This window comes from Propithecus coquereli, unplaced genomic scaffold (genome assembly GCF_000956105.1).
Source record: "Propithecus coquereli isolate 6110/MARCELLA unplaced genomic scaffold, Pcoq_1.0 Scaffold249, whole genome shotgun sequence".
NCBI lineage: Eukaryota > Metazoa > Chordata > Mammalia > Primates > Indriidae > Propithecus > Propithecus coquereli.
The window spans coordinates 454,518-469,213 of record NW_012148052.1 but is presented as its reverse complement, the minus strand read 5'-3'; the positions used below and the strand labels follow the sequence as shown (position 1 = coordinate 469,213).

At 40.4% G+C, this 14,696-nt stretch overlaps 1 protein-coding gene across 1 annotated transcript in view; it reads left to right on the top strand.

Moving 5' to 3' along the window:
* Positions 1-3,487, top strand: part of YBX1 (Y box binding protein 1) — a gene marked incomplete at its 5' end in the record, with an annotated part of 17,537 nt that extends 14,050 nt beyond the window's left edge. Inside the window, 2 exons of the mRNA XM_012646663.1 lie at positions 2,083-2,348; positions 3,104-3,487. Of these exons, the coding sequence (XP_012502117.1) occupies positions 2,083-2,317 (235 nt within the window). The remainder of the gene's footprint in view (positions 1-2,082; positions 2,349-3,103) is intronic.
* Between the last annotated feature and the right edge of the window lie 11,209 nt (positions 3,488-14,696).

Here is a 14,696-nt window from a genome sequence, read left to right as displayed (position 1 = left end):
CTCGCTCTTGCTCAGGCTAGTCTTGAACTCCTAACCTTGAGCAATCCACCCGCCTCGGCCTCCCAGAGCACTAGGATTATAGGCGTGAGCCACCGTGTCCCAGCCCTGATCATATTGTTAATGATGAACTTTACACTTGGATAAAGAAGGGAGAAAAATATTAAGGGGGAATGAGATTAATAGGTGATAGATGACTGGACTGTTGGTCCTAGAGGAAATTGAGAATGGGAGAGCAAGAAGGAATAATCTAGGAAAATAGGAAGAGGTGTACTTGGAGAGTCATGCTTACAATTGAGAAAACCCAGGTAGAAAACAACTGGACAGAAGGGCAACAGTCTCAAAGCCTAGGTTTTTAGAGACTCTTACCTGAGATCTCGTAACAGCAATAGGAAAAGGATAGAGATGGAACAGAATCTAACATACAATTGAAAGTCTGCAGTTTTTAGAAAAACATGGAGATCGTTGACTTAGAAACCACAGTTAGGACACTTGACTACAGGGAAGAGCCAGAGCAGTTTTGCTAAAGATTGACCATGAATTCCAAAAGACATGGGGAAGGAGTGTCAGGGGAAGAGGGAGATGAGATGGGCAGATGGCAGTTTTGAGGGGTGTGGAGGTAAAAAATGGAATGTACAGAGGTAAATGTGAATTAGAGCCCATGATGACCAGTAGATGTAGAAGGCCTGATGTTATTAATCTTTTATTATTATTTCAGCATATTACGGGGGTACAAATGTTTAGGTTACATATATTGCCTTTGCCCCCCCCCAATATTAATCTTGTTCCTGGGCTTTCTGGGGTGCTGTGATAATGAGTGGAGGAAAGGCCAAGAATACATTGTTATTCTGACAATTCTAAGCATCAGCAAGAAAAAAAAAGTGTCTTGGTTATCTTTAATCTCAGGCCATTCATTGGTAATAATATTTTGGTGGAATCTATCACTTAAACTTTTTAAAGTGTACAATTCAGTGGCTTTTAGTATATTCACAAAGTCGTGCGACCACCACCACTCTGTAATTCCGGAATATTTTCATCAGCCCATCAAAACTATTTGTCATCACTCCCCATTCCTCTCTACCACGGTCCCTAGCCACCATTAATCTTTCTGTCTTTATAAATTTACTTATTCTGGACATTTCATATGAAGGAAATCATATAACATACAGCTTTTTTGTGTCTGGCTTCTTTCACTTGGTGCATGATGTTTTCAAGATTTTTCATATCATAGCATATTAGCAGTACTTGGTTCCTTTTCATAGCCAAATTACATTCCATGATACGGGTGTACAACATTTGCTTACTCCTCAGTTGATGGGCATTTTGGTGTGTTCATGCTTTTTGGCTATTGTGAATAATAACCCACATAATATGTACAGGTTTTTGTGAATAATCTCTTGGGTGTAGATCCAGGAATGGAATTGTTGGATCATGGTAACTATTTAACCTTTTGAGGAATTGCTAAACTGTTCGCCAAAGCAGCTGGACCATTTTACATTACCCCAGCAATGTTTCAGTTTTTCCACATCCTGGTCAATGCTGGTTATTTTCTTTTTATATATAACCATTCTAGTAGGAGTGAAGAGGTATATCATTGTGGTTTCAATTTGCATTTCTTTAATGATAAAATGATTGCTGCGTGCTTTTATTTGTATAGGGGCATCTTTCCTTTGTTTTTGATTTCCTGCATTTTTAGCAGGTGTTCATCTGTAGTAAAAGTAGTACTGTTCTCAAAGCTGGTTACCATTAAGCCCATTTTAAAATCTTAAATGACATCAAAATGGTGTCCCACTATGAGGTATTTTGTGATTACTTTTGTATTATGCTAGGGGGAGGAGTTTGCTAGTTTGTTAAAACCAGTTTTAAGTACTCATTGTCCAGTTTATACTTTCGTCTCTTTATATAAAATCATTCTACTGTTTGTGAAATATGGACCAAGTTTTGTTTTTGCTAAATTGCCTGCAGAGCATTTGATGTGGAGAATAGCCAGATATGGTGATTTAGTTGAATGAGCCGAATGTTAACACTGGATGTGTTGAACAAAAAGGTTTTATCATTCTTCAGTTTACACAATGTTCATTCTAGGGGCCCTCCTCGCCAAAGACAGCCCAGAGAGGACGGCAATGAAGAGGATAAAGAGAATCAAGGAGATGAGACCCAAGGTCAGCAGCCGCCTCAACGTCGGTACCGCCGTAACTTCAATTACCGACGCAGACGCCCAGAAAACCCTAAACCACAAGATGGCAAAGAGACAAAAGCAGCCGATCCACCAGCTGAGAATTCGTCCGCTCCCGAGGCTGAGCAGGGCGGGGCTGAGTAAATGCCGGCTTACCATCTCTACCATCGTCCGGGTAAGCACGCCTAGATGGCCTCTAGACCTTAGCCTGGCAATTTCTGAGGGTGGGTGTCTCATTTTATTAATGCAAGGGGAGGGGTAGTTCATCAGATAAGGTAAGACATTTTATTCACAGTGTTTTCCACTCTCGTCTTAAAATTACCTAAATATTAAATTTTAGGAATGTTGACTATCCGAGCCATATTTGGTCCCTCAGCCAATTCTCTGACACCTGGAGAATCGTGAATATTAGAAACTTTTGTCAACTTTTCTGATTAAATTCTGTGATTTCACCAGTAAGCTGAGGACAGCCTTCCTCTGAGAAGTGTTGGGAAGTACCTGTAGGTTAATGGTTCTGTGGCAGATCAAATGATAGATTTATGTGCCTGTTACTTTAGTTTATTATTTGCTCTCTTATTTTTGTTGCCCTTAAATTTCAAAATTAAGGGATTCCTTTGCATTCAGCTTTATACATGATACTAAGAGGCAAGTAATTTTCTCTGACTCTGGAATTGTTGCAGCTGGTGGTACCTCTGGGGTTTTGTCCCCTCTGTGCTAGTTTCTGGGTGGCAAGCCAGAACCCACATGTAGCTAGCTATTCATGTCACAGTGCAGTGTCCACTCCATTGTGAATCGCTCTCTGAGGTGAGACCAGTAGATTTGTTAGTGTCTTCCTATACATGGTTAATGTGATCTGGAGCATTTGATATTCCACATGAAGATTGCAATGAGTTCTCTGTGATAATCTTTAATTTCTTTTTTTCTTTATAGTTTAGTCATCCAACAAGAAGAAATGAATATGAAATTCCAGCAATAAGAAATGAACGAAAGATTGGAGCTGAAGACCTTAAGTGCTTGCTTTTTGCCCGTTGACCAGATAACTAGAACTATCTGCATTATCTATGCAGCATGGGGTTTTTATTATTTTTACCTAAAGATGTCTTTTTTGGTAATAACAAACGTGTTTTTTAAAAAAGCCTGGTTTTTCTCAATACGCCTTTAAAGGTTTTTAAATTGTTTCATATCTGGTCAAGTTGAGATTTTTAAGAACTTCATTTTTAATTTGTAATAAAAGTTTACAACTTGATTTTTTCAAAAAAGTCAACAAACTGCAAGCACCTGTTAATAAAGGTCTTAAATAATTATCTTTGTGTATATTTCTGCTTACTTTTGTTTTAGTTTATTCTTAAGGTGTTTAGGACCCTTAGCTTAAATTAGTGTGCAAATAGATGACACTGGTTATCCCTTGAGGGAAAATTTCCTGTAATCCTTTATTAAGTTGCATGCCTGTGGGTTCATGCTAAAACTTAGAAAATTTGGTACTCTGACAATCTGGCCATTTTTCATTTAGTATGGCTTCCTTTTGCTGTAAGTCATTGTAAGAGGGGAGAACACATGTTTTAGAATAGACTGACAGGATTCTAATCCTTGCTCCACTTAGTTCTTTCTGTCACCTCGGGAGAATTATTTCACCCTGCCAAGCGAGATGCAAACCTTAGAGTGTTGTAGAACCTGCCATAGATCCTGGTTTGCTTGGCAAACATTAGCTCAGGTCCTTATGTGGTAGAGATGGTAACAGATACGGTAATGCCCGTGGGAAAGCAGCTCAGTGGGAAGGCTGGTGAGATTGTGACTTTATGATCTCCACACCTTGCAGCCTAAGCCACCTCTGGCTCTTCTAATGTTTTGTTAGTTGTTCTTTGGACTGACTTGTGGAATAATCAGTCATTTAGTTGAAAGCAGCTGCTGTCCAGAAACCAATTCTGGATCATCTTGGACTAGCTTTCAGGGCTCAGGGGAAACAAGACCACTACAGGGGTGTGGAGTAGATGGAAATGGCGCCTCAGCAGTCCTGCAGTACTGTGGAAGTCCAGGCAGTGGTACCTCTCAAAAGGCCTCACTTAAATTTGGGACCAACTGTTTGCAATAGAGCTTTGTAAGAAACTTTTGAAAATCTTTTGCCCCACTTAATATAAATATTCGTCCTACAGAAGTGTGTTAATGTTAGCCTATTTCTTGCTGGCGCTCTATGAAAATACCCAGTGTTGGCAAGAGTGTGACACTGCTGTTGATGTGTAAGCTTACTTACATATTTTTATTTTTATTTTTTTGGTAGAGACAGGGTCTTGCGATGTTACTCTGGCTGGTTTTGAACTCCTGTCCTCAAGCGATCTTCCTGTCTCAGCCTCCTGAAATGCCGGGATTACAGGCAGGAGCCACCAGGCCTGACTAAACTGTTACTGATAAATTGCAGATATAGATGGTCCCTGAATTAAAATGGTTTGACTTAGATTTGTGACTGTAAGATGGGGCTATGGCAGCAGTCCCCAACCCTTTTGGCACCAGGCACTGGCTTCATGGAAGATAATCCTTCCACAGGTAAGGGGTGGTGGTTGTGGTCCTGGGATGACCAAGCACACCACATTAATTGTGTGGTCAAACCTCTCTGCCAATGACAATCTGCACTTAAACAGCCGTTCCCCATCACCAGCTCCACCCCAGGTCAGGCACCAGGCTCTGACAAGGAGTGCACAACCTAGATCCCTTGCAGGCACAGTCCACGTAGGGGTCGTGCTCCTGTAAGAGTCTAATGCCACTTGATGTGACAGGAGGTGGAGGCCACGCAGTGATATGGGCAATGGGGAGCAAAGGCAAACCCAGGCGAAGCCTTGCCCACCCAGCCCCTAGCAGGCCACGGACCAACACTGCTGCATGGGCTAGGGGTTGGGGACCACCAGGTTACAATACTGAATGAACATCACTTTCACACCATTATAACATAGGAAAATAAAGCCATAGTAAGTCAGACTACTGTGCTGCCAGCATGAAATGCATTTCAACTCGGTGACTTTTTAAGTGATGAGTTTATTGGGACGTATCCCCATTCTAAATTGAGCATCTGCACTGGGATAGAGAGCATGGAAATGGGAAGGCTGACAATATTGGTTAAGTATCTAACAAAATGTGATTTTGAAAACAGCAAGGAGGAAATTTGCGGGGGCGGGGATAGTCTTGTTGCCAGTGTTGCAGAGAATACTACTACACATTTTAAAATGCAGTATGTATACTTGTCTTGTGTTCTGTTGCCCAGTACTTTTGAGTACTTTTACTCAAGGGTTATTTTTAAGGATTGCAGAATCTGGGTTTCTATAAGCCTAGCCAGGATGCAGGTTTAGAGCCTGGTCCACCAATCAAATACACCAGCATGAGACTTTGGAGGCCACAGAAATGATTTTGCTGTTGGGGAGGGCGGTGTCAGCTGTGCTTTGGAGCTGGAACAGCAGCGATGGTTTCCTTATCTGGCAACTCTGCCTTTTACCTTTTGAAGGTTAACCTTGAGCCTGGTTTCCCCAGCCTTAAAAATTATGAACTACCCATATTCCCTTTTTTCCCCTCTATTTTTTCTTTTTAGAGACAGAGTCTCAATGTACTGTCCAGGCTGGTCTTGGACTCCTGTCCTCAAGTTATCCTCCCAGCTCAGCCTCCCAAAGTAGCTAGGACTACAGGCATGTGCCACCACACCTGGCCCACATTCTTTAATGAGAACTAAGTAGCTGGAGCAGAGTGAGCAAGGGAGAGTGGTAAGGAATTGGGTGCAATGACTCAGTGTCATTTCATCTACTGATTCAATGTGTTTTCAGTTTAAAAGTCCTAGAATTGTTTCAGCGGGTCTTGGAAAAGAAACAGGCTTTGGACGGGATGTCGGAGGTTTAGAGACAAAGACGTAAATTGTTTTGGAGAAGGGGAAAAAATGGATCATACTAGGAAAATACAGTAGTATTGCCCGCAGGTAGAGGGTGGGTTTAACCAGGGCTTTGCCAGGTGAATTCAACAAAGGGAAGAGCAAAGGCAATGAAAGTGAAAGCAAGAGTGTAGTTGAGACTTCAACCTTCCCGGCATCAAATTCCCTATCCCCAGGTACAGGATTGGACCCTGAACTGCCAAAACCAGTAAGAACATTGACTGGTGACTAGAATTGGTGTAGGATGGGCAAGTGTCCCAAATGACTTAGTAGAGTAGGAATATAGTCGTGTGTTGCTTAACGATGAAGATATATTTGTTAGATTTCACATGAACATCATACAATGTACTTACACAAACCTAGATGGTATGGCCTGCTACACACCTAGGCTACATGGTATAGCCTATTCTCCTAGGCTACAAACCTGAATTCTGCAGGCAATTATAATGTAATGGTAGGTGTTCGTGTATCTAAACAGGAAAAATATGGCATAAAAGATAAAAAAGTGGTATGCCTGTATAGGACACTTACCGTGAATGGAGATTGCAGGACTGAAGTTGTTCTGGGTGAATCAGAATGATTGGTGAGTGATCGTGAAGGCTTAGGACGTCACTCTAGGCTTGGGCTACACTAAATTTATAAAAATATTTTTTTCTTCAATAATAAATTAACATTAGTTTAAAACTGAGAGACAAGCACACATTAGCCTAGGCCTACACAGGGTCAGGAGCATCAATGTCACTGTCTTCCATCTCTACATCTTCTCACCCTAGAAGGTCTTCAGGGGCAGTAGCACACGGAAGCCATCGTATCCCATGATAACAATGCCGCCTTCTGGAACACCTTGTAAGACACCTACATGAGACTGTTTTACAGTGAACTTTTCTCTAATGAGTACATTCTAATGATAAAAGTTATAGTAAATCCATAAGCCAGTAACAGTCGTTTGTCATTATCAAGCATCATGCACTACATACGTAACTGTATGTGCCACCCTGTTATGCGAGCAGCTCTGCAGGCTTGTTCACACCAGCGGCGCCACAAACACGTGAATAACGTGTTGTCTGCGACGTCACCACCGCTAGGATGTCATTAGGCAATAGGGAATTTTTCAGCTCCTATAATCCTATGGGACCATTGTCATAGATGTGGTCTGTTAGTGACTGAAATGTGATGAAGCTCCTGACCGTACTTGCGAGGGAGCCGTAGGATGTGAGGTGGTGGTCCCAGGCTGGGAGGTGTTGAGGACAAACTTCAACATAAAAAAAGGAGTGAGGCCGGGCACGGTGGCTCACGCCTGTAATCCTAGCACTCTAGGAGGCCAAGGTGGGAGGATTGCTTGAGGTCAGGAGTTCAAGACCAACCTGAGCAAGAGAGAAACCACGTCTACACTAAAAAATAAATCTAAAAAAATAAAGTCAATGTTATGAAAGATTATAAAGGCAGACAGACTGCTCCAGATTGATGGAGACTAAAGAAAGAGACATGGATATTAGATGTACTGCATGATCCTGAAGGGGGTCATAGACCAGAAAAAAATTAAAAAACAAACAAAAAAGAGGCCGGGTGCGGTGGCTCACGCCTGTAATCCTAGCACTCTGGGAGGCCGAGGCAGGTGGATCGTTCGAGGTCAGGAGTTCGAGACCAGCCTGAGCAAGAGTGAGACCCCATCTCTACTAAAAATTAGAAAGAAATTAATTGGACAACTAAAAATATATAGAAAAAATTAGCCGGGCATGGTGGCGCATGCCTGTAGTCCCAGCTACCGGGAGGCTGAGGCAGGAGGATCGCTTGAGCCCAGGAGTTTGAGGTTGCTGTGAGCGAGGCTGACGCCACGGCACTCACTCTAGCCCGGGCAAAAGAGTGAGACTTTGTCTCAAAAAAAAAAAGAATCTTGTATCTAGCAAAACTATCTTTTAAAAGTGAGGGGAAAATTAAGACATTCCCAGAGAAACAAAAGCTGAGGAAATCATACCACTAGACCCAACCTGCAACAAATGCTAAAGGGAGTTCCATAGGTTGAAGTGAAAGGACACTAGACAGTAACTCAAAAAATATGAAGAAATAAAAATTGCCATAAAGTTAAATACGTGGACAATTATACAAGCTAGTTCTTATTGCAACTTTGGTTTGGTTTGTAATTCCACTAAGAGACTATAGCATTAAAAAAAAAAAAATTATTAAGCTAAGCACAGTGGTGCATATCTGTAGTCCCAGCTATTCAGGAGGCTGAGGCAGGAGGATCACTTGAGCCCAGGAGTTTGAGGCCGGCATGGGCAATATAGTGAGACCCCATGTCTAAACAAACAAACAAAAACACCAAAAGATGCAATTATTATTTTATGTTTTTAGACACAGTGTAGAAAGACATAAGTTTGTGAGATGAGCAACTAAAGTGGTGGGAGCAGAGCAGCAAAGGAGCAGAGTTTTGTAAGGTATTGAAGTTAAGATGGTATAAATTCAAATTAGAGTGTTACAACTTTAGGATGTTAAATGTAATCCCCATGATAACTGCAAATAAAAGAGCCATAGAATTTACACAGAATAATATGAGAATGGATTTAAATTGTTTTACTACAAAAAATCAACTAAATGCAAAAGAAGACTAATGCAGAAAATGAGAAGCAAAAAAGCTGTAAGATACATAGCAAAACAAATATCAAAATGAGGCCAGGGGAGTTGGTTCACGACTGTAATCCTACCATTCTTGGAGGCTGGGGTAGGAGGATCGCTTGAGGTCAGGACTTCGAGACCAGCCTGAGCAAGAGAGAGATCCTACTCCTACTAAAAACAGAAAAAATTAGCCGAGCTTGGTGTAGTCCCAGCTACTTGGGAGGCTGAGGCAGGAGGATCGCTTGAGCCCAGGAGTTTGAGGTTTCAGTGACCTACAATGATGCCACTGCACTGTACCCAGGGAGACAAGGTAAGACTCTGTCTCAAAAAAAAAAAAAGTTTGTTTTTCAAAAAGATAAACTAAATTGACAAACCTTTAGCTAGATGGACTAAGAAAAAAAGAGAGCAGACTCAAATTACTAAAATCAGAAATGAAAGTGGGAACATTACTGCCAATTCTACAGAAATGAAAGGATTATGAAAGAGTACTGTGAACAATTGTGTGCCAACAAACTGGATAACCTAGATGAAATGGAAAAATTCCTAGAAACATAAAACCTACCAAGACTGGATCATGGAGAAGTAGAAAGTCTGAATAAACCTGTAACACTAAGGAGATTGAATCAGTTATCAAAAGTTTCCTGACAAAGCAAGCCCTGGACCTAATGGTTTCACTGGTAGATTCAACCAAACATTTAAAGAAGAACTAATATTAATATTTCTCAAACTTTCCTAAAACACTGAAGAGAAGGGAACCCTTAACTGGTTCAATGAGGCCAGCATTATCCTGATACCAAAGCCAGGCAAGAGTGCTACGGGTCAATGTCTCTTATGAACACTGATGCAAAAATTCTCGACAATTGAACCTAGCCAACCTAAGTCAGCATATATTATCAACAAAAGGATGATACTCCATGACTAAGTGGGATTTATTCCTGGAATGCAAGGATGATTCAGCCTACGAAAATCAGTCAATGTGATACAGCACAATAACAGAATGAAGGACAAAATCCACAGGATCATCTCAATTGATGCCGAAAAGGCATTTGACAGAATTCAACACCCTTTCATGAAACACACACACCCCACACAACAATCTAGGGACAAAATTACCTCAGCATAATAAAAGTCATATGTAATAAACCCACAGTGAGTATCACACTCAGTGGGGAACAACTGTAAGCTTTTCCTCTAAGATCAGGAACAAGGCAAGGATGCCCATTTTCACCACTTCTATTCCACTGGTACTTGTGTTAGTCCATTTTGCATTGCATTAAAGGAATAACTGATAGGTAATTTATAAAGAAAAGAGGTTTATTTGGCGCATGGTTCTGTAGCCTGTATTAGAAGCACAGCACTGGCATCTGCTTTTGGTGAAGGCTTCAGAGAACCTCCACTCATGACAGGAGGTGAAAGGGGAGCAGGCATGTCACATTGCGAGATGGGGAGCAAGAGAGAGCCCACACTCTTTTAAACAACCAGTTCTCACGGAACTGCTAAAGCAAGAACTCACTAATTACCACATGGAGGGTACCAAGGTATTCATGATGGATCCACCCTATGACCCAAACACCTCCCACCTCCATCACTGGGGATCAGATTTCTTTTTTTTCTAATTTTAATTTTAATTTTTTTTAGCCTTGGCAGGGATCAAATTTCAACATGAGATTTAGAGGGGCCAAATATCCAAGCCTTATCAGTACTAGAACTACTAGCCAGAGTAATTAGACAAGAAAAAGAAATAAATGGCGTCTAAATTGGTAAGAAAGAAGTAAATTATCTCTGTTCACAGATGGTATGTTATAGATAGAAAACTCTAAAGATTTCACAAAAAGTCGTTAGAACTAATAAACAAAATCAGCAAAGTAGAAGGATACAAAGTCAACATATAAAAATCAGCTTGCAACAATGAATAATCCAAAAGGAAATTAAGAAAACAATTCCATTGACAATAGCATCAAAAATAATGAAATAGTTATGAACTAATTTAATGAAGGAGGTGAAAGACTTGTAAAGCAAAAACTACAAAACTGGCTGGGTGTGGTGGCTAATGCCTGTAATCCTAGCACTCTGGGAGGCCAAGGTAGGAGGATCACTTGAGGTCACAAGTTCGAGACCAGCCTGAACAAGAGTGAGACCCCATCTCTACTAAAAATAGAAAAAATTAGCCAAGCGTGGTGGCATGTGCCTGTAGTCCCAGCTACTTGGGAGGCTGAGTCAGGAGGATTGCGTGAGTCAGGAGGATTGCATGACCCAGGAGTATGAAGTTGCTGTGAGCTAGGCTGATGCCATGGCACTTTAGCCTGGGCAACAGAGCAAGACTCTGTCTCAAAAAAAGAAAAAGAAGAAAAAAAAAAACCTACAAAACTGGCTGGGCATAGTGGCTCACACCTGTAATCCTAGCACTTTGAGAGACTGAAGCAGGATCACTTGAGGCCAGGAGTTCCAGACCAGCCTGGGCAACACAGTGAGACCCCATCTCTACAAAATTTTTTAAAAAATTAGCCAGGCATAGTGGCACATGTCTGTAGTAGCAGCTACTTGGGAAGCTGAGGTGGAAGGATCACCTAGGCCCAAGAGTTCAAGGCTACAGTGAGTTATGATTGTGCCACACAGAGCAAGACCCTGTCTCTAAAACAAACACACTAACAAACAAACTACGAAACACTGCTGAAAGAAACTAAAGAAGACATAAATAAATGGAAACACAATCCAATTTCATGGATTAGAAGACTTAATATTGTCAAGATGTCAATACCACCCAGAGCAATCTACAGATTCAACACAACCCTTATCAAAACCCTAAAGGCTTTTTCCCAGAAACAGAAAAATCCACCCTAAAATTCATATGGAATCTCAAGAGACCTTGAATGCTAAAACAACCTTACTCTTACTTCCTGATTTGAAAACTTGCTACAAAGCTACAGTAATCAAAATGGTATGGTACTTGTTTAAAGACAGTCACATAGACCAGTAGAATTTTTCAAATGCCAAATCCTGCATATATTCAAAGATAAGTAGTTCCATGAGGGGAAAAGACACCATGAACAGAAACCACAGGAAAAAAAACAAAAAAGAAAACATAGTAGAAAAAGACTCTCAGGAACCCCAGATACAAAAACATGTCAGCCAGCATGATGTTCACTATGTTCATGGAAATAAAACTTGGACATTTTAGAAGACTTATAGGCTGAATTGTGTCCGCCCCTCGACCCCCATTCATACACTGAAGTCTTAAACCCCAGTAACTCTGTGACTGCAATGGTATTTGGAGACCAATGAACCAGATGGAAATCTGAGAACAGAAAAATATAGTACACAAAGGAAGTCAATATACAGGTTTAAAAGCTGATTAAACACAGCTGAAGGTACAATTATTTAACTTAGAGATTGTCCAATGAAACTCTCTCTCTCTCTCAGTTAACTATTAATAACTTTATCTTCAGCCAGGAAAAAAAAAAGAGATTACTTTAAAATAAATGGCATTTAGGCTGATATTTGATTTCTCTCAACAGAAATAATGGATGCCAGAAAACAGTGGAATGATATCTTCAGTGATGTGAAATAAAATAATCGTCAACCTAGAATTCTACACACTGGGATATAAAGGCGAAAAAAGACATTTTGCAATAAAAATGGAGAGTCAACAAACAGCAGACTTCTTGACTAAAGAGCAGAAGAAAATCCATATGGAACAATAGAGATACAGAATGAATGAAAAAAGGAAAGAAGTAAATATATGGGTAAATATAAATGAATATTAACTCTATAACAATTATAATTTACCATAGATGACCACAAAACCATAGCAATCAGATAGGGAAAGGAGAGTTAATGTAGTTTAAGGTCCGGGAGGTAAAGATATAAATTAAAATTAGCTCTGAGAAGGTTCTACATCTACTTAGGATGTAGAAAGCTGAGAGGGGTGGGTGAGGGAGAAAAAATAAAAAGAAAAGAAAAAAAAGGGATGTAGAAAGCTGCAAGAGAATATTGTTCTCACTCTGAACAATCTACAAAAGTGTAATGTTTTAGGATCCCATCAAACAGTCAAGATTGCAAAGCAACCACGTGAACCAAATTCCAAAGGGTGACAAGCTCCTCTAGAAAAAGATGAGACACACAATTTATTTCATTTTTGGCAGAGCACAAGAGAAAATGGCAGCAGCCATGATGTGTGAAGAAGAAAACAATTTATATTTTAATTGATATTTAAAGACTGTGGGATAGTATGACAGTTTAGAATTCTTGGGAGGCTCAATTATAAGAAGAGTCTATATGTGCTGTCCAGCTCTTTTCTGTGGACTCCCATTGGGCACTCATAAGAAGGACTGAGAGCAGAGCAGGAGAACTGAGAGAGCCCCTATCAGTGGAGCACAGATGGAAAATCCTGCCTACTTGCTGAATGCTTTATATACAGTTCAAAAGCCATTTACCACTAGAGGGGAGGGCAGGAAACCCTCTTCTCTCCCAGGCCTGAACAAAGGTTATCTACTTCTGAGGTGGGATAGAAGCAAAAGCTACCTGCTAGTAGGGGAAAGATAGGAAACCCACTCATGTCTGGGATCCTGCACTGATACAAAACTAAAGTCTGCTGCCTGGTCATGGGACAGGAAACTCACTCCCACCCAAGACCTACCACCATTACAATGAGGAGTTCAGATTCTCTGCAAGAAGGAGCAAGAATCCTGAGAGAGCCTTTCTCCTGAGGTTCAAGTGCACAGGGCCTATGACTAAGACTGAAGCAGAAGAACTGAAAAAACTCCCTTGCCACAAACATGAGCTTTGTGTCATAAAACAAACAACAGCAAACTACTGCTGGGGAAGGGGAAAGACCTGGAGAGAAACCCCCTCTGTGGGGTAGGCATGTAGGGACCCTTGAATGCTGAGGCTCAGGAACACTAAGAAAAACTCTCTGGATTCCAAGTCTCAAACCAAGCACAAGGTAGCAGCAGTCCACTGTTGAGGAATTTGAAGTCTGTAGGGCAATGAAGGGAATTATAGCAAGAACAAAATTCAAACCTATCTCACCTGCTGACTAGAGGAACTTACCCCTCCACTAATGGCCTGACAAAAGAAGACAGAAAAATAGAATACCATTTCCAGGTGCAAATAGTATTTACCACAGTCTCTGCTGTTCTTTTTACACAAAGTGACCAAAATACCTTTAAAAATTACAAAATTCACAAAAATGTAAGAAAAAGGTGTCTCATTGTCAAGAGATTAGGCAGTTAACAGACCCACACCCAGAGATACCCTACACGTGGGGGCTGCCAAACTAAATTTTTATTAATAGATATTATGAATAATATGTTGCGGGATCTAGCAGAAAAGGTGGACATCAAGCAGGGCCAGATGGGGAATTTCAGCAATAAGATGAAAACTATAAAAAAGAGTCAAATGGAAATGCCAAAAATAAAAAAACATGATACCAAAAACGAAGAATTGCTTCGATGTGCTTATCAAATGATGACACAACAGAGAAAGATTAGTGGACTTGATGATGGGTCAGTAGAAATTTTCTAAACTGAAACACAGAAAAACATGGGGAAATAAAACAGAATAGTTAAGAGTTGTGAGACAATATCAAGGATGTTATTGTCGTAGCAGAAGAAGACAGGAAAATGTGTCAGAGGAAATATTTGAAAAAATAGTGGCTGAAAGTTTTCCAAAATCAATGAAACATAACAAACCAAAAATCCAGGAAGCTTATAAAACCGCAAGCAGAATAAACACAAAGAAAAACACAGTTAGTCACTTCATAGTCAAACTTCTGAAAGCCAAAGTTGGAGAAAATCTCGAAAGCAGGCAGACAGAAAAGAAACAAATGGACAAAAATAAGAAGTACAGCAGACTTCTCATCAAAAACTATGTAAGCTAGAAGACAATAGAATGATATCTATAAAGTACTAAAAAGAGAGGGGGAGGAAATTTATACCAGTGAAAATATCTTCAAAAATGAAGATGACATAAAGATTTTGTTTTGCTTTGTTTTCAGGGGAAAAAAATCTG